General features: G+C 37.2%; 2 protein-coding genes across 5 annotated transcripts in view; one reads left to right on the plus strand and one right to left on the minus strand.

Annotated features, from left to right (window-relative positions):
* IFT74 (intraflagellar transport 74) overlaps positions 1-17330 on the plus strand; it is a 22885-nt gene extending 5555 nt beyond the window's left edge. For 2 of the 3 annotated variants that reach the window (XM_015849901.2, XM_032441211.1), the window contains exons 9-20: positions 6793-6931; positions 7841-7903; positions 8606-8749; positions 9083-9123; positions 10043-10122; positions 10682-10735; positions 11522-11619; positions 12546-12672; positions 12989-13152; positions 13739-13864; positions 14918-14979; positions 16699-17330. In XM_015849901.2, the coding sequence (XP_015705387.1) occupies positions 6793-6931; positions 7841-7903; positions 8606-8749; positions 9083-9123; positions 10043-10122; positions 10682-10735; positions 11522-11619; positions 12546-12672; positions 12989-13152; positions 13739-13864; positions 14918-14953 (1072 nt within the window). In that variant the 3' untranslated portion in view covers positions 14954-14979; positions 16699-17330. Of the gene's footprint in view, positions 1-6792; positions 6932-7840; positions 7904-8605; positions 8750-9082; positions 9124-10042; positions 10123-10681; positions 10736-11521; positions 11620-12545; positions 12673-12988; positions 13153-13738; positions 13870-14917; positions 14980-16698 lie in introns of all 3 variants that reach the window. The other variant, XM_032441212.1, reaches the window with a different exon arrangement.
* Positions 94-6762, minus strand: LRRC19 (leucine rich repeat containing 19). Of its 2 annotated transcripts, XM_015849906.2 has the most exons (6): positions 5534-6762; positions 3204-3348; positions 2940-3032; positions 1782-2292; positions 1375-1581; positions 94-1106 (listed from the first exon to the last, which is right to left on the minus strand). In XM_015849906.2, the coding sequence occupies exons 3-6, from the start codon at positions 3021-3023 to the stop codon at positions 781-783; spliced, it is 1128 nt and encodes a 375-aa protein (XP_015705392.1). In that variant the 5' UTR covers positions 3024-3032; positions 3204-3348; positions 5534-6762; the 3' UTR covers positions 94-780. The 2 variants fall into 2 exon arrangements, with proteins under 2 accessions (XP_015705392.1, XP_015705390.1); XM_015849904.2 differs by lacking the exon at positions 3204-3348.
* Positions 17331-19782: the final 2452 nt, after the last annotated feature.

The following is a 19782-nucleotide window of genomic DNA, read 5'->3' on the forward strand; positions in this document are numbered from 1 at the left end:
TGTCTGGTACAGTAAGGATGCATATAAAGAAAGTGAGCTGTTTGCAATAGGGATTTGTAAGTCATGAGAACAGTTGGTGATAGGCTGAAAGGGTGATATTTGTAAAATAGCGTTTTGCCATTTATTAAGAAGGCATTTTTCACTAAAGCTGTGGTTTTCAGCAGCTTGTAAATATGTCTGGTTTGTCTGTCAATATATTTCTAAGTGTTAACAAGGTGTGCAGAGACTTGGTATGATCAAGAACTAAGGCATAAAGGTATCAGATAAGTAGTGCTGCTTATCATTTTACTGTATGTGGGCACATTTACGTTGGTCTACTGATTCAGTGTAGATATTTATAGGTATTTGTTTTGCCTGTTAATGCACCGATCTGTTGGATTCCGTCCCCCAGTCTGTGTTCTATTTCAGTGATTTAAACAAAGAGTTTTTTGTTTCTGGCTTCTTCATCTATATGGTGTCAGTAATTACATCAGGCTCACAACCTCCTTTTAAGGACTTGGTCCTCTCAGGCAGTGTGGAGTAACCTCTTTTCCTCCCATAAATCATAGTGCCTTTTCTCAAACGTGAATCATCAGTATTCTATCATGTGTCAAAATATTTGTTGTGACACTAACGTGGACGTGACCAAATTTGTAACCTTTGTGATTTGTGCAGCTGTTCTCTGTCGCAAAATTCTTGAGATGCGAGGCTGCTTATGTTCCTTTTATACTGTATTTAAATAGCATAATATGGAAGGCTGAATAGATTGAAGAGTCAGTTCATTGTCCATTGCGTAAGATATTAGCTCTGCTCAGTTCCATAAGTATCTATGTATTTGTCCTCAATAAAGCCATCTTCCTCAGGTTCAGAAGTGTTAGTTTTGTCAAATATTACTATGGGATCCTCATTGTTTGTATCTGATATCGCAGGAAAAGAATTCATGTCAGCTGAGAACTCCTGTTCAAACATCTCAGGGTCGTTTTCTTCCAGACGACGGTGTCTGTAGCTCATCAAATACTGGTACCATGTTGGGCATTTTATGGCAGTAAAAATTAGGAGTGTAGTGCTTAAGACAAACCCCAGCACTCCCACGAGGAAGGTCCAGCTTTTGCCGAGAACTGGAAATTCTTTTAAAACAGACAGGAAAAAAAAGTTAGTTATATCTTCATGTGTAATCTCTGAAAGAACTCTAGTATGAATTTCTTAGTAGTTAGATTGAGAACACCTAAACAATCACAGGGGGATAACTGATTTATAATAAAGCCTGAAAAAATCACTTGTTTTATGGCTTTGATGAAAGAATAACGGTGTAGTAGGAATGTAAAATGATATGAATGATGGAACAGCAAATAAAACCTTGCAAGCAGTGGTGAGAAACATCAGTGTATTTATTACCTGCTTGTGTTCCATTGTTTCCAGTGATGTTTGAAGTCTGAGCTGTTAGAAAGACTGTGCTTTGATGCTTAATGGCATAGGTGGAAGGCAGAGTGGTTTCTGAAGTAAGTTTTTCAGTTTCGCAGTCAGCCGGTTGAATAGTTGCATTCTTGATAGAGAATTTCTGCTTTAAGTTTGGGAATGTACACACAGTGTTGTTTTCATTTTCTGTGAATAGAAGCAATAGAGATCATATGTGATACTGGTAAATAATTGGCATTAAGATCTTAAAAAAAATCAACAATAACTAAAACACCGAGAAGTTGATGGTGAATTTTATTCAGACCATGAAAACTAAGGTAAGACAGTTTGAGGCAAACAGGTGTGAAATGCTGCTCTGTGATTCTGTGATTCTTAGAAGAACTTACCCATTATCACATTAGAAGCAATGAGCCATATCTGTAAATCAAGGAGGCCGCAGGAGCAGTTCCATGGGTTTCCATCTAAGGTAATTGTAGTCAGTTTAAAAGATGGTTTTATATGAAAAGATTCCAAAAGGTTATTCTGTAGATTCAAAACTCTCAGATTTTTTAGAGAAGAAAATACACCTGAATCTAATTGAGTAATCCTGTTATAGGATAGATTCAGCTCTGTCAGTTGATATAGTCCTGCAAATGCTGCTTGATGAACTGTATTAATATAATTATTGCTGATATCCAGGATTACAAGTTTTGCCAAATTGTAGAAGCTGTTATTAGACAATAGAGTGATCATGTTTTCATTCAGATAAAGCTCAGTGAGGTTAGAAAGCCTCATAAGAATCTTGGTGTCATTGTGTTTTAAAGTGATTTTATTATTTTTGAGATTTAATTCAGCAACATTTTGCAACAAATCAGTGGGGACGCTAGTGAGGTTCTTCCCAGACTCATCACAGATGACCTGTTGAAAAAAGATAGTATCAACAATTAAAATACAATACAGATGTCCATTGAAGGTGTTCCAGTGAAAACTGGTAATGGGAAGAAAAGAATGGCAGCCATTTACAAGAAATGTTCTACTGGTCTACGTGCTGTTTATTTAATGTTTTCCATAACGTTCTTGTAGATTAATGATACAGGGGAATGAACTGTCCTAGCGTGTATGGACCTGATGATCAGGACACTTAGTGCTTAAATAGAACTGCAAAGCTTATGTGGTTATCACCCTAAATCAAACTGATCTGGTGTGCCAGTTTGGAGTTAGCAGGGTTGTCTGTTTTGAAATTCTGATGTGAGGGCTGACTGTGTAGAGAAGGATTCCTTTGCCATGTAGTCAAGAGACCACCAAGCAAAGGTGTCACAGAGAAAGTGGATTCAAGTCTAAGAATTAATTTAAATTACCTTTTTCCAATGTATTCTTTTATTTTAAAATGGCTATGCTTACTATTGAGTCATACTCAAACTTGAGCAGTCATTGGTCTTGTCCTGTTGTGATTTAGGCCTGTCCCAAGATGGCAGAGAGAGATTTGACCAATGTATAAAGTTATATCAAACATGTTTTAGTTTTCCTATTTCACAGCAAACTGGCATAATTTACACACAACTTACAGTTTGAGAAGTAATGTTGCAGTCAGCAGTGACTTGATTCAAAAGCAGCATTCCAGCCCAGATTATGAGCCAAGACAGTTTCATGTTCAGAGTCTAGCAAAAAACAACACTTTTCAAAATTGAGATCAAAATCATGGAATCACAGAGTGGCTTGTGTTGGGAGGGACCTCAAGTATCATCAAGTTCCATCCCCCTGCACAGGCAGGGGGGGTTGCCAAGTGCTAAATCAAGTCCTGGATCAGGTTGTCCAGGGCTTCATCTCACCTGGCCTTGAACACTTCCAGGGATGGGGCATCCACAACCTCTCTGGGCAGCCTGTGCAAGCTCCTCACTCAGTGAAAATATCAGTGTAGACGTAGTTTAGCATAAGAATAAACAGTAACTGGGTACATGTTGTTTTACACAGATACTGTAAAATGTAAAATTAAGAGAAAAAACTGTCATCAGCTGTAATACATTGAGCTTTCCCTGGACTGGGACAAGTCTAAAATCCGTGGGCATTATCAGCAGAGAATGGATTGATCTGACAGTTAATAGACAACAGATTCACAAATGGATTGAAGAAATAGGCTGTTGTATACTTGTTAATATTCCTCTTAAAGCAGTTATGGATACTGGAAGGCTACGATAGGAATCAACCTAAGAAAGTATCCAGGCTTTCACATCCTCCCTAAATAATTTATTTTCTTTTCACTGACTGAGGCAGAATGCTGTACTAGATTGATGTTTATTTGGACAGATATCTCTCATATTCTTGTGTGAATTCACAGGTTTCTTTTTTCTGTGAACTTTCAATGATCAGATCTTCTATCTCTATATTACCATGGAATAACAAATGACATAAAGCAATGTCCTTTTTATGAAGGCATAGTTGTTACTAAGGAGGCTAAGGAGACATGCTTCATTCTCTTGCTCTGGAGTTTTTCTACAGATTTGTTCCATATTTTTTGAGAGTCAGGAAGTTTTTTCTTATTAAATATTCTCTGCGGTGTTAATTTCTCTCTGAAAATGTGTAACATATCCATCTTCCATTTAACTGGTCATCATTTGCAAGATCTAATCAGGAATGTCAAATCTTGTCGTTTACAGCTTAAATTGATCCATGGTTATGCAAGATCTGAAGTACAATTTTATGCTAAGAAGAGATTATCTCTTTTGTGATGTTTTTAGTCTTCTGCGTATATTGAAGTCTCATGGAGAAAAATAATAGACTGGTTGAACTTCAGTATCTCCTTCCTGTATTTCAATCTTCTAGATTAAAGAAGGTCAAAAAACAAGGACTGAGATCCTTGTTTGAAGCATTTTTGCAGAGTATTCACTGATTTTACACGGTCCGATTTACTTAAGGCAGCTCAGTTACACAAACAAGGAAGAATACTAAATATAGGCAGCCAGTCAGATTTAGAAACCATATAAAGAACCCATCAATCCTTTAAAAGAGTGCGGCCAAGGCCTTTGACAGCTTTGGAGTAGGTGAAGTCACCGGCAGGTTGGTCACATCTGATTGCTTCTGTGTGTTTGTGTCTCTGAGGACTGACCTCATTCACCTGTCTGAATACATGTGTAAACTTTTCAAACTTCTTGAAAGAGGAATGTGTGCTACTCTGATCCATTGTGTATTTTTGCACTTATTGGAAATTTGCATCAAACACAGAGAGATACAGTAAGTGCCAGGGAGAGGAAATACTAGTAACAGCAGTGGTAGTATGTTGCTGTATTAGGAACTGTTGTAGTCAGAGACTGTATTGGTGTCTTGCACGCTTTGGAGGCAGTTTGTGTATTGCTGGTGAAAAGCACACTGGTTTTGAAAGTTCCCAATATTAACTGCGGTTCAGTTGGAACTTAAGGGAACATTTGGACTTCAGAGATACCTCTTCAAAGCTGTTCAGAAACAGAGCAGACATTAACCATGCCTTCTAGAAATACAATTAATAGCATTATCATAGTTTTCAGATTTAAAGAAAAAATAATACCTACTGTCAGTAATAGAGAGGGGAAAAGATACTGGGTATTTTTTAAAAGGTACTCAGTCTGTAAGTTGCTAACATTCAGTTTAACTATGTAATTTAGCTAAATGCTTTTCATAAATTCAAAGAAAGAGTTAACATGTTTGAGTAACTGGAATGCCATTGATAGGAAAAATCATTTTTCTGTCTTAAAATTCACTGCAATACATCCAAGTCAAAACACACACCCATTCTTTAACATCTGTTGAAATAGGGTTTTTCTTAGGAAGTTCATTTCCAGCTCCAAAATATTTTGTTCAGATTTCCTTGGTGGATTGTGTCAGACTTGCACCATTCAAAAGCAATGTAACTCCTGTTGCTTTTGATAGAAAATAGCAGATCTGGGAGGCAGTGAGGTCTGCTTAATCAGGTACTCTGCTTTTTGGAAGAGAATCAGACTGTACTCTGGTTTTTTACTGAAGCACAGTGTACTTAACAACTTCGTATGTACAAGGCGTGTAGCAATTCCTGAACTTTTCATGTATGTCAAGATATATATATAGATATACATATATATTTTCAGTCTAACAGAAAGCATTAAAAGCAAATCTTTGCTATGTGTTGAGAAAGACGTGCCAAGTGCCTTACCTTTCTGTTGCTTCTTGGAGCACCATATACCCACACAGACTTCTCAGTGCACTGACAAGAAATATTATCGTGTAACAGCACTTTGGTTTTTTTCAACCTTTGTACCTAATGAATAAGCAGGCCGTGTAAAAAAATAAGGAAACTGGAATATCCTTAGCAAAACATTGACTAGGTTGAGTAATCTTGTATAATCATCCTCAATTTAATTGGTTCTGCAGCCAGTAGGAAAGCCTGATGGTAGCATGCTCAAGTGTCAAGTTCCAGATCATATAGGAAGCACTGAGTTAAAATGCCACTGGATATTTACAAGCAAGATGGATGATTGTTGTTTAAAGAAATGTTGGAGACGGATAAAAACTTGGACTTTTTTAATGTCGTTGTCAGGAAATGAAGAAATTTTTGAGGGGTTTACTTACTGAGGTAAAGATCTGTGCTTAAATAGTTGCTGATGTCGCTCTTTAATTCTTGTGCTGTAGAAACATCAGCACTGAAAAAAAAAATACCCCAACCTGTGGAGTGTGTTATATATCAAGTTCATTATTTATAAGGTTCACAGGCTTTTAAGGACATGGTCTGTAAGCCGGGAAGAAATCCCTAAGAAGAAAAGGAAGATACTTGCTCTGATCTGAAAGCATGTTAATATGCAAATAAATATTATGAAGTCATACACAAACACTGTGTCCACTAATTTTTTCTTCTAATGATGCTCCTTCTGCAACCTTCATTCTGCCCAGTGCATAGCGGGAAACTAGAACAGGATTTGCCTTCTTTCATTCTCCATTCTCAAGTATGTAGCTGAGTAGAAACCTTTTTACTTCAGTAGCTCTTATTTGTGTTACCGATGCTTCAATTTTTACTTATTTATTTATTTATTTACATAATGTGTCAGAATGTATTGTGACTTCCAAGTCTCAATCCTGTTTCAGTTTCCTTAATCATTTAGTGTTGTGCTATCTTGAATAATGAATCCTTTGGGACAGCCACTGCTTATATTTTTATTGCCTCTCTAAAGAGCACTGAGATTCAACTTTCTTTAAAACACCACTACCAGAGAAAGCATAAGAGCTAAGTCATTCGTTTCTAGTCTCATAGAGGAACTGAGGAGTCTATCCCAGAGTCCACATCGTGTTTGAAAACTAGAGACTTGTTGGAGGTGAAGGTATTGGTCTGTAATGTGTCATCTTTTTACATCAGTGGGGCTGGAAAAGCAGTTGTAGTAGTAGTTTACTAAAAGTGACAAAAATGTACTGTTCTTACAGCACAGAAAAGTTCATTCAAGCTGTGGAAGAAGATATCGAACGTGAAAAAGTTGCAGCAGATGACATAATAAAAGGCATGACTGAGGAAGAACAAGTTACATATACGGAGATGAAGGCTGCGAATGAAAAGCTGTCTGGGGTTGGTTTATTTATTAGTGTTTAACCTAAAACGTTTCTTAGTCTGGCTCCATACATTTTAGGTTCAATTTAAATATTAAATTAAAAACCGAGTAATACAATAACAAACTTTGCAGTATACTGAGTGCCTGAAAAATATAAAAGAAATACGTTACATTTTAGTGTTTCTTAGGAACAAATTCTGTTCATCATTTTCTTTTCGAATTTGGAGACTGACACGTAGATTTTAAGTCTTCTGTAGTGTTTAGGTGCTCAACCCCATGTGAAAAGTGAACAAAAGGTAAAAAGTAATCACAGTGGTTTTTCATTTGCTAAAGCAAAATTTTTTCATCCTGTGCACAAAAATAAATCTGACACATTTTTTTGTGCATCTCGTTGTGTGTATGGATGTATGATAACAGCACACTGTGCCTTCTAACATTTTCACTGTTCCACTAATTCTAATGTTAACGAAAGCAGTAAGGGTTGGAATAACTTCATTGAGCTTCAGCATGCAGTCATAGAAGGCTCTGTTACATAGTCTATATGGGGAATAACATCTTTTAAGGCTAGTGCTTCCCAGCTATCTCGAGCTGAATCATTACTCAGGACCTACCTGTATCTTCACCATGAATAAGCTGTGGTGGCTAGTTCAAGTTTTAAAATCTAACATTAAATTCTAAAACAGGAATGATAAACTCTCCTCTCAGTGTTGATTTTAAGAAAAAGGCAGCAAAAAGGCCAAACATTCTTTGGTTATTACCCAACAACAAGTAAGAGTTCTTAAGTGAATATTATATATGTATATGTAAGCAAGTTGGAGAAGCAAGATGATGTTTCATGGCGTCTTCTGGATACTAGACTACAGAATGAAAAGTAATTTAATTGAGTAGTAATTTTAATCTAAATCTTGGATTTTTTTCCTGTTTAGGAATTATTTGCTCAACAGCAGGAACTGGATGCACTAAGCATAAAGGAGGCGTCTCTGAGAGATGTATGTATGATAAAAACAAGCTTGAGTACCAATGTTCATGGAACTCCAGTGTAAAAACATAATACCCTCCTCCTGAAATTTCTATGAACTGTAGGATTTTGCCTTGGAAGTGGATGGCAAAACTGCCTCCTATTTTCCACCAATAATTTATAATCAGTTGTGTATTAACGTGTTTCTACTACATCTCAAATACAAAATTTGGGTGGCAATAATGAGGTTTCCAAGCTTTAGTCATTTAGTTGTTAAATGTTTTGTGTGACTTTTGGTTGATTTGCCATTACCCTCCAAAGATAAATGTGAAATTACCATCCATATTCTTAAGGATTTGTGAGATTTAATTTTTCAACGTTATTTCAGGATGTGGGAGGATGATTTTCTTCTTTCACAAACGTTTTGAAGTCCTTTGGAATACTCTGTGTATGGTTTGTGTTCCCTTAGAAATTATAAAATAATAGCAAGCGTACTCAGAATGTTGGAGGATGAACTCCTAGAGCAAGAAATACTGACTGGTATATTTCACTCAAAAAAATGCAACATTGACCCTAGATTGTAGAGTACATTCTTTATACTACCTCTCTACTATTTGTAACGATCAAGCTTCACTTTCAGACAATGAGCAGTATTGTTTAATTGGAGCATAATTTCTGCAGTGTTCTTTTGTAGCCTGGAAGTTGATAGTAGGTGCTTTGTTTTTCATAACAGGAAATAGCATGCTCCCCTGTGAAAATGGAGGCAGTGCAGATGTATGAAAAGCTTAGTGAGCTTGAAGAACGTCGGAATCAAATGATTGCTGAGGAAGAGAGCATGGAATCTCCACAGGAGGAAAGGGAGAGATTACTAAAACAGGCAAGAACATAAAATCATTTCATTTAGTGGAATCTCTGATTGATATATTATGGAGTGAGAATATTTGAACACCCTTCTCTTTGAGTATTGTCATTGTTAGCTCTTTAACTAGCGCAAACCATGCAGTTACATACATGAAGTAAGGAAGAGATGTTTTAGATTCATCTAAAACAAAATTGACACAGCCAACTTTTCAGCTGGCAGACTTTTTCCAGTTCGTTTCATATGCCGAATCTATTCTCTGCTATAATGAATTAAAAATTAATTTTATAGATTTTTCCTTTCTTTATTTGTAGATTTTCCTTCATCTTCCAAAGTTTTGCTTCTTTACAGGTTAAAGAGGATAATCAAGAAATAGCAAGCATGGAAAGACTGTGAGTAATCCCATTCTTTTGTTGCTACACATTTCATTTAGCCACTAATGAGAAATAATTGAATTCATCACATGCTGCAACCTCCACAGGTGTTAACCTTCCCCAGGGAACAGTATATATCCTGCTTCAGCTAAATAATTTTTATAGTGATCCACAGTTTACGTCTGCATAAAACATTTCTTATCGTTTCAAACATGCATCAAGAACAACAGATTCTTAATGGTGGTGACATAAACTTCTTTAAGGTTGAAAAACACATTCATCCCCAATGAGCTATTCATTGTAGACGTGTTTAAGTTTTTGTTATGCTTTCTTAAGACTTTAGAGTTACAAAGTTGATTACACAGATTTCAATACTGAAGAGTAACTGGGCATTACTTCTTGGTTCTTGGATACTACATCTTTTTGGTGGTAAACTCTGGTCAATTTTTGTGATTTTGAGCCTTATGATTTTCTTTCTCTTCACAGAAGATTTGAGATAATACTTTAACTGTCCTAGACACAGTTTGACAACTTTTGATTCGTTGATATGTGATTTCACAGAATTCTTCACAATAAATGCTAATAGAGAATTTTCTGTGAGAGGTTACAGAAAAATGTTTCCGAATAAGCTTTCTTTCCCGTTTTGACTGATTATCTGATACACTGTTTAATTTGGCAATTGCTTAGTAGATTTTAGTGATCACATACCTGCTTTTTACATTTGTAATGTAATGCACAAATGTACAAATATTTTGTACATTTGTACGTTGATTAGACACATTACATACACCTCTTATAATAACGGTAATTTTAATGTTATTTTGCATTTGAGAAACTATGTTTTGCTGGTTTGATTCTAATACTTCTCTCTGTCTTTTAAAAAGAAATGTAATTTACAAAGCAGTTTTAACTTTGGATTTCATTATCTGTTTATTAGGCTGGCAGAAGTAAGAAAGAAAACAAACCATTTTAAAAAGGTTATTCAACAACTCGATATGGATTTGGAGAAGCATCAAGGTAGGATCACTTCACACTGATGGTAGGTGATGCAAAGCTGCATCTGGAAAATATACCATGACATACGTTCATGAAACTTGTAGTGTTTACTACTTGTAGTGTTGTCATTTTGACATTCACCAAGTTTGTGAAGTCCATTTTGTTAGAGGACAGTGTCATTGAAATGGCCAATATGTTAAACAAAGCTGAAGAAGTTTAACAAATCATGGTACCCAAGGACAGAAGAGCACTTTTTCTAGTACTGAAATTCACCTTACTTCAGAACAATCCTGCCAGCTTCCTTTTTCAAACCAAGTACTTATCCTACCGTTATTTATCAAAAATCCTCACTTCTAAAAGGTTTTTAAAATTGCATGGAGAATGGTTTATTAAAGATAATTATCTTTTTTTGTATAAGTGTATATATTATTAACCAACCAATGTGACAATATTAAGTGACACTGAATGAATTCTCTACTTTTTACACATTACAGTTATTTTTTAATCAGTGTTTTTTCCTACCTAAAGGGATCCAGGACTGAGATGATAAAATGTTAATTGAATGATACATTTCTTGTAGGTGAGGAAAACTGGAAATATGAGGAGCTGAAGAAGAGAGAAGTAAACATAGACAGTAAGTTATCTGATATACTTAAGTTAGACCTAATTCCATTAAAATACAGACTCTCTTGTATTGTTAACAGATTTAGAGCTAATGAGAAGTTACCTCCTGGTCTTTGCATAGAAGTTTATAATCTATCTCGGAACAAGGTAATTGATATCTTAAGGCTTGCAACACATTCACAAATACTCAAAGCGAGTTTCAGAGCTTCCCATCAAACATCAGAGATCTCATAGGAACACACTGCAGCTGTCTTGTCAGATTCACCTACACGCTTACAAGAATGACCACGGAAAAGTAGCAAAAAGACATTAACAAGAAAGAGATGATGCCAGGTGTTTAAGAATTTCATGTCCTTATCAGAGTTTGTTATTTAGTGCAAGCCATTGGAGACAATAAAGTTACCCGCTTCCATTAGTTGGTTGCTTATGTAGGTAGCTTTCAAAAAAATGAAGACCAGCAAGCATTGGACTGGACATTCAAATAAGTATCAGATGTGATGGTGATGAAAGTCCTGTCCCCTGGAATGGAAACCCTCACCTTACACCTCATGGTGACCTTATGTCATTAGGCAAATGTGTGTATAGGGAGAAAAAATGGCTGTTTTTCATTGCAACCACTTGACAGGTTTCAAAGACCGTAGCACCTGCTTTTTCAGTAGACTGCTGGTCTCAAAGTAGTCTGTCTGAAAATGTCTATCATATCAGTTTAAAATAAAGCTTTAAGAGAGAACTCTTAAGGGCTTACGCTGTATCCCTGTAAACAGCAACCTGCTTTATCATGTTTGTTGATATGTAGATTTTCTGGAAACTTTTGAAGAGCTGAAGGCTCAGGAACTGGAGAGAAAGGCCCAAAAAGAAGCCAGTATTATTGCACTCCTGGAACACTCAAGTAGGGTAAGAGCATTTCCCTTGTTCTTTTGGAATCTAGGCATTCAGAAACATGGAGCAGTAGAATTAATGGATATAGCAAGATGATGTTTTTAATATTTTCTTCGCAGTAAGTATCTGCGTAATAATCTTTTAGGATTACCAAACCACACAAAATACCAGATACAGCTGTAGTAAAAATATGTATTTAATTTCTCTTTATTTCTGGGGAAAGACTTCAGAATGTTTGGTAATATTTGTGACCAGAAAAAACAGTGCATATGTAAGTACTGTATGTGCTGTAATTACCATTATTCTATTCATAATAAACATTTTGGAATAGAACTGCAGCGGTGCTTTGTTTACATAAAGTCTGTACATCTCAGTTCAAAGGTGCATTGTCACCACTAACCAGTAAAACTGGTAATATTCCAGTTCTCTCTGATGTATTTAATTATGTCTGGTATACCCTGCTGTGTCATATTTAATGTAAATACTTTGAAAAATGCCCCCCTTGCACTCTGCCTTTCTTTGCACTTTCAAATCATTTTTCTTGATAACATTTTTGCTTCCTGTATATTTTTTATTTGCTACAGAAATCTTTCAGCTGAGTAATGTTGTTTTGATAATATGAAATAATATCAATTCATTGTCTTTTGTTTCAGTTTAGTACACTGTAAGGAATGTGTTAGGCAGTAACATTTGCTTTAGAAGAGTTTGATATGGCAACACAATTTATCCTTAAAACTGAAAAGATGTACTTCTGTTTAATCTTTGTTGATTTAGCAGTGCATCTTTTACTGAGAACTGACAGAATGAAAACTCTTTACATTTAAATCGTTCCACTGCTTCAGTCTTTGTAGTGCAAAAGCCAAGTAATAGACAGGAGCTTTTCAGTTGTCCAGTTAACATTTGTATATTCAAAGTGTATTCTTGTTGTTGGTCATGCACAGAATGTGAACCGTATGAAACAAATTTCATCTGTTACCAGCCAAGAGCTGAAGATTATGCAGGAAGACCTGACTTTCAAATCATCTGAAATGCAGAAGTCACAGAACACTGCTAAGTATCTGATTACAGGTGAGATCAGTAATGGGTTTTCAAATCCATTCCTTTAAAAGCTAAAAATGACCTAAGTTGTTACATTAATAATAATACGATCTGCAAATCTTGTGAAACACTGTGTCAGGTTGATAAATTTAAACTCATGTGAGTAACAGGTTATTTATATTTCTCAAAAGTATTTTGCTTATTCTTACCTATAAACCACGGGTTTCTGGAAAAGTACAGGATGGTTGTAGAGATTGAATTTTATACTTTCAAAATCAGGGAGATGCAGGAAATATTTTATTGCTCACATAAAAAGTCATTAGTGATTGCGTATTTGGTGTTACAGAGAGTCAGAAGCTGCAAATGGACCTGCAGAAGATGGAACTTCTGGAGAGCAAGATGACTGATGAACTGGCTTCCCTTAAAGAGAGAATTGAACAAACCACAGCAGAACTGGAAGTTTATAAGGATTTGCCAGCTCTGAAAGCATCAGGAGAAGAGAAGGAAAAGGTAACAATAGGAGTGAAGGTTGGAATTATACAGAATATGTAGGGATTTTTTGTTGTCAAGTACTTAGAAAACTGTAATCCAGACATAGTAACTAGGTACTTGTGGCAGGCAATGGGCTGAATACCTTCCGATAACTTCCTTCCCACAGAACTTCCCTTTTATTTTACTAATTCTTCTGATCTTTTCTGCTGTAACTAATGACTACCTGTAAGCTTGAATTTAGCAAACTAAACCAAACTTGCACAAAAAAGGGGAAATAATTATGTTGTCCTTAATTTGCTTGAAAACAAACTCCACGTAGAGCAGTTCTTGTTTCACTGGCACTAAATTTCCTACGAGTTCTTAAGGTCAGTGTTTGTACTTATTCAGGTACAGCACTGTCTAGGCTCACAACTTGTTCATAACTGCTTTCATTGTGATAGGGTATGCACTGTTTACATAAAAGTAATGTGACTTATTTAGGTGTAGGGTCTTGTTCTAAAAGGAGAAAAAGTTACCATTTCGAAAGTTGAATGAAAATAATTTGTCTATAGCCCAAAGCAAATGAATTCACCCATTCATCTGTTTGTATTTCTTTTTCAACTAGAGACTACAGGAGGACAAGGAAAAATTAACCAAACTTAGCCATGGTTTCAAGAAAATAATGGAAACCTTGAATGCAGAATATGAGACCCTAAAGAGAGAGCTGCAGGAGAACGAGACATATTCGCAGGTGGAGCTCAAGCTACAAATCTTCACTTCTGTTGTTTATTTCACTGTTTCATTTCCTCATACACATGAAGCATTGTATGAACCGAATGAGTTTGTTCCTTCTCAGAAAGGATTAAAAGAATGCATTGAAAATGCACAGCTGAATTTTCTGATTTTAAACAGAAATTGATACTGTGCTGATAAATTTATTGAAAGCTTTGGATTTCAAAATTAGTGAGCATCAGTCTCATTTAGGAAGAAAGTAAAGAGAAAACAAAATTCCCACTATTTGGATCAGATAACTTTCCTTTCTGCTTCTGGCAATATTTTGAGCTTATGGGCTTCCTTAGGCCTAAGCAACTTCAGTGTATTTATACATTTTGGAAGTGAACCACGAAGGAAGCTGTTTTCAAACTTGTGAGCAGCTTTGATTCTTTGATTCCATTAAATGCTCTCATTAATTCTTATCATTTTGGCAAAAGAACTTCACTGGCACAGAAGCACAAGTTAGCATTACATATTTTGAGGTTTTGGGTAATTTTGTAAGCATTGTTAAGTTCTAACCTTCAAGGAATTGGTACAAAGATGCACTGAGGATTTCCTTTGATATGTGTCACAGAGGGCTTTAAAACTAGTCTCTGTTCTTAGCTGTGTTGTAGGTAGGTACATCTACAAAGGTGCAGTAAAGACTGTTGGCCAGAAATACCTTGCAAATAAATGTCTGCCATGAGTGCTGAGAACCAGCGCACTAGAAAACCAGTGATTTGAGTAAGATAGCAATTGTTTCCTATCTTCCAGCTTAAAAACAGGCTCGTAAGTAAAACATAGCAATTGTTCTAAATTCTCTTGCTGTAGTTTCCACTGAAGTATAAGTTTAGTCTCAGAATGGTTTGTGTTTTTTGTATTTAGAAATAACATCTGCATATCTTGAAATGCAGAATCTTGAACAGTAGCATCAGAAGAACAAATACTATAAAAATCCTATTGTAAGAAAGCAGCTATCAATAGATATTTTCTTTTTTTTTTTCATTTTTCAATATTTTCATTTCTGGCTCTTGTTTTTTTTGTTTTCCAGCTTACGAAACTTGGAGAGGAAGTGGCAGCACCTTGAGCAAAATAACTTTATGATGAAGGAATGTATCCTTTTATTTAAGAAATACAGTGAAATTCCCACACTGCAGTAATTGAGGAAGAAGTCTGTTTCCTCCAGCAAAATAAGACAGGACGGAGTGGGGAGCAGAGAAGGGCGGGAAAGGCTGTGCTTCGCAAATATCTGGTTGTATGGCAGCTGTTATAGAGAGCGAAACTTGTGTGCGTTGCCTAAAACTTTAATGTGCCCTGAATTTCAAGATTCATCTTTGCAGACTCACCTTCTTCCTGTGGGGTCAGTTGTGCCATCAGGTTTCTTACAAAGAGAATTTTTATGTCTGTGTGGTCTGAATTTGTCCATCAAGCGTATCATTGTTTTAAAACGTATGTGACATGGTAAATGATAAGAAAGTAAACAACAGATTTCACGCATTTTAAATATTTCTTATTATATAAAAGCGTAAATGTGCAGTAGGGGGGGAAAATAAGGTCAAAGTGATACAATATGACAAGGAGATGCCTTAGCTGCAAAATAGGCTTAGGTGGGAGAACTGTAGTGCTCCTCCATCATTACATGGTGCTAATTAGAGGTACATTCCGCTGTCCCTGACTAATCCTTTTCTGTCCCCGACTATCCCATTTCTTATATCAGATGAGTGCTCTGATTCTTAGAGAAAGTCTTAGTACCTCTTGGTAAAAAATGTATTTTATTCTGTATATATAGTGAATTTATTATGTTCCTTTATATTTTGCATTTTAAATTCTGTAAGAACTGCATATGGAAAAAATGCATTTGTTTAGTTATAGCACTTGAAGGCCAGTAGAATGACTTCATTTGAGTGAAAAAATAAATGCCTTTTCACTTGAAAAACAGCTGATAATAGGTGGTTTAGATTAGCTTAGACTGTTCTTTGTACTCAGCAATGAAGACCAAATGCTAATGGCTTTGGCTGTTTAGGTTCCTGCCAGAAGATTAGCTACCTTATGATTACAGGTATCTTTGACCTCTGTGCATCCTGCTGCTCTTTGAGATAGGAGTAGGTGAATGTATGCAGACCTTTCTAGGCTCATAGAATAAGAATCTGTTTTTTAGGGATGCAAAGCTTTCTGTTGAGCTGCAGCTCACCTCTGCATGGCCGTGGTCGCTCCCTGGCAGGTCATACAAGTCAGCAGAAGAGTCTGCTGAGTAGAATTAGAAAAATAATAAATAATCCAAACAGAATTGCAGCCCTTTCCCCCTGTGGAGGAAGCTACGCAGGAATATTTTAAGGCAAAAAAATGGTGATCGTACTATATTCTATAAAGAAGAAAAGCTTTAATGAAACCAAAAGGAAAAAACTGTGCAGGATATTAGAAGCTCTTCCTAAGATGCTGTAACGTATTACCTGCCTTACAAGCTCCAATGCTTACACATAGTTGCACAGGGGTTTGATCTGAAGTGCCAAAACATAAATAGCCAAGTGCCTTGGAATGGTTTTGTTTGCAGCATAACAATGGGCAGAGTCTTCCACATGGAACCTATTGCCTATATGTATGGAAGCAAAATTGACTTGGGTATGTAATCTTTTTTTATATCAAGTTTGACATGAGATGGCAGCGAGTAAATTGGTGCAAATCTTTTACATCCAGTTAGAGGGTTTTTTTCCCATTATTTGCAACTCTTGATAGTTTTTGCAGAAGGAAACTTACTGTATTATGTTTCCCTTATGATCCCTAATTATGCTAATATTTATACTGGCAGCTGGTTTCCTTAATTCTTTTAATCAGTCATAGCAACAAAAAGTCAAGAGAGTGACTACCAGCCAGTAAGGAAAAACGTGAGAAAGCTGGTCACAGAATACAACAAAGCACTCATAGAAGCTTTACAGAACACCAAGAGCTGAACCCCAGCACTTCCTTCCTGACCCAGTGGACCAACAATGAGTGATGTGCAGAGGCAGCACAAAGAGATGGACTTCTGGGCTCATTAGTTCACCACGACGATGATAAGTTTTCTTAAAAACTATTTTTCCATGTTTATAGAAATCCGTTTTATAAATCCATGTTCACAGAAATTCTTAGCTTTTACTCGTTCTCCTCTTTTTGCAACATTTACAAATGTTCAGTACGACGCTTCCAGGTATTAGAAACGTATGGAACTAAAAAGGAAACGCTGCATAATAACTGTGAAGTCACCGTGATATTTTACGAGGCCTGCTGCTGGATTCAGTCTCAGATGTGAAGACTCAGTCTGCTGTACACAATGGATGTGTAGCTGTGTTTTATATCAGGGTACCTTTATTACATATTGATATAGCAGTTTATAACAAGTAAAGGAAGCACTAAGAACGGCAGGCATCTTCTGCAGTCAGAGCTGTTTCATGTTTTAAAGACTTAGAATAAAAGCAAATGTCCTTTAAGGATCTCTCTGCAGTTTTTCATTTCCCAGTCAAGACCCAATTAACTCCTAGGCCGTGTCCTTATTGTATCTTTAACACGAGAACATCACTGTGGTTAAATGCAGCCAAATGCAGTTGGCATTAACTTTGTGCAGAGCTCTTTAATTTTATGGCATTCACCAATAAAGGAAGTATTTTCTACGTAGTTTTTTCTTCTGCAGGTTTTGAGCTGTAGTGTCATATGTCAAATTCAGTTTTCTAGAAAACAAAACAACATTAATAGAGGCTTAAAAACATACCTTGATTAATCATAATTCAGTAAACTACTTGATAATTTCATCTACTTGCACGCTGTTTTAAATAGGTGCTGAGCAAAGAACTAAATGGCAGAGCTGAATCTACGGTGTCGAATCACGAAGCAGACAGTGATTTAAAATTAGTTCAAACCAAAAGAGCGGGGCCTGTATTACTGCTGCTTAGGACGGTTCTGAAGAAGTGCCCGTGTGCCTCACTGCATGAAACCAGAGCGACAGTGTTCTGTTACATAGAAGATATGTGCGTTCCTTGTTCCTTTCACAGTCCTCTTCCAATCTTGTTGATTGTAGTTTTCAGCTGTATGGGAGAAGCAGCAAAGCAAACTATGCTGATGATTCTCGTGCGGAGAATGCTGTTCCAAATTCATGCTCAGATAATGCTCGCTTCTCTCTAAGTTGTATCGTCTTGTTATATTTTAGGTAAATGAACAGGATTTCTATACGACTAATGGGATGTTTCTAGGGAAATTCCCACTAATTATATAGACGAGTTAGAAAGGTTAACGTGAGCAAGCAGAAAAGAGTATACTACACGAACAGCTTGGGACCTGTGAGTAATACTTCATACGGACAGCTGACTAATGTGTGGCATTTGGTGTGCTGGCTTCAACTGGCTGCTTCATTCGGTGTTTTTCTCCTCACACTTTTATTGCTGAGTGCTGGGATGCTGCCCGCCTGCTGGGGGATGCCATCACTGTTCCTGTTTTGCTGGCTGTGACCAGCCGCTGTCCTCTGCTCCTGCAGCAGCTCCTGATAACTGCTGTGATGTATTGCTGGATGGACGGGGCTTGCACTGCCCTGCAGTCCCGCTGATATAAAAATGCCTTTAAGATCCTGCCTTTCCCATCCTAATCTACAAAGGAAACAGGAAAAAGGAACTTAAACTCCCTGTACTCAGACAGCAATGAGACTGTTCCAGCCTGCTCTGTTGCTGCAGTTTCTTGCCTGTGTCTTGTAAACACGCCCAGCATGCCGGAGGGGAACCACTGGTAAAACTTTGACCGGGGGAAGGATACTCCATGAGCTGCTGCAAGAACTGGATGGATATATTCTGGAAAGCATGGACCCTTTGGCACCTCTGGTTCTGTATGGATTCAGCCTGATTATTTCAGGTAAGCTTTTGCTTTAATATCTACGGCTGACCTGCCACACCCTTCTGGCTTCCCAAGCGACAGGTGGGCAAAACACACGACTCCCCACTCCCCACCCTGGGAATCGCTTCATTGATTAATTACTGGTGTTTGCTCCCGTGTGATCACTTATCTCTGTCAGGTGTTCCCACAGCAGGCGAGGGGAGGAGGGCTGGGAGCCAGGTATCAAGGAGTGTGCTCTGCATGCACAGTCTGCTGCCACCTCATCCTAAGCACTGCAGTCACCTGTTGATGCACACACACACACACTGCAAACCAGATGCCGACTCTTTCTGTGGCTTACTTTGTGAACTGGCTGTGCAGCAGGAAGTGTTGGCACTTCCAGGTATCCCAGTGTTATACTGATATTTGGACTTGCTTTTCTCCTTGTTGAAACTCTCCCGTTGTTGTTTAGTGTCACTGGGTTCATTAAACTGCCGATCGTTCTCAGACCGTTCTTTCTTTTCATCTTTTCCCTCCTAGACCCATACACTATCTCCCTCCTCTTCCCCTCTCTTGGAGCGCATGTGGACGGGCCATGCTGCACTCTGCTGTTAGAGAGGGAAGACATTTTGTTCCTTCTCTCCCCGGGTCTGTTCCCGCTGTCACGGCGTGAGCTCTAGAGCTCTAGTGAGCTCTGTTTTTAAGGGGATATTTCTAACAGACAAGTGCTTGATTCCTTTTCCTCCTACGTGACTCAGTGTTGTCTGATTTCTTTGCTAATGATGTCAAATGTGTCTTACACTCTTTTTCTTCTGTTTGTTCCTAAATGAGGTGCAACTGTGTGGGAAGAAAGACCAACACTAACTGTTGTAGTCATTAAAAGAGCGCCACAAGAGATGATTTTTCACTGCAGTCCTAAGTAGATGAAGCTGTAAAATCTAAATATCGTGAATAAATGCAATGTAATCTCGAGGAGTGCTGTGAAGCTGTTTGGAAAATGCAGCGGTATTTGTACTGCAGGATGAAGTTTCCTGTTAGGCTCACAGCAGTTACAGACAGCTCAGATCAGTCACAGCTGATGATCCA

This window comes from Coturnix japonica, chromosome Z (assembly GCF_001577835.2).
Source record: "Coturnix japonica isolate 7356 chromosome Z, Coturnix japonica 2.1, whole genome shotgun sequence".
Taxonomy (NCBI): Eukaryota; Metazoa; Chordata; class Aves; order Galliformes; family Phasianidae; genus Coturnix; species Coturnix japonica.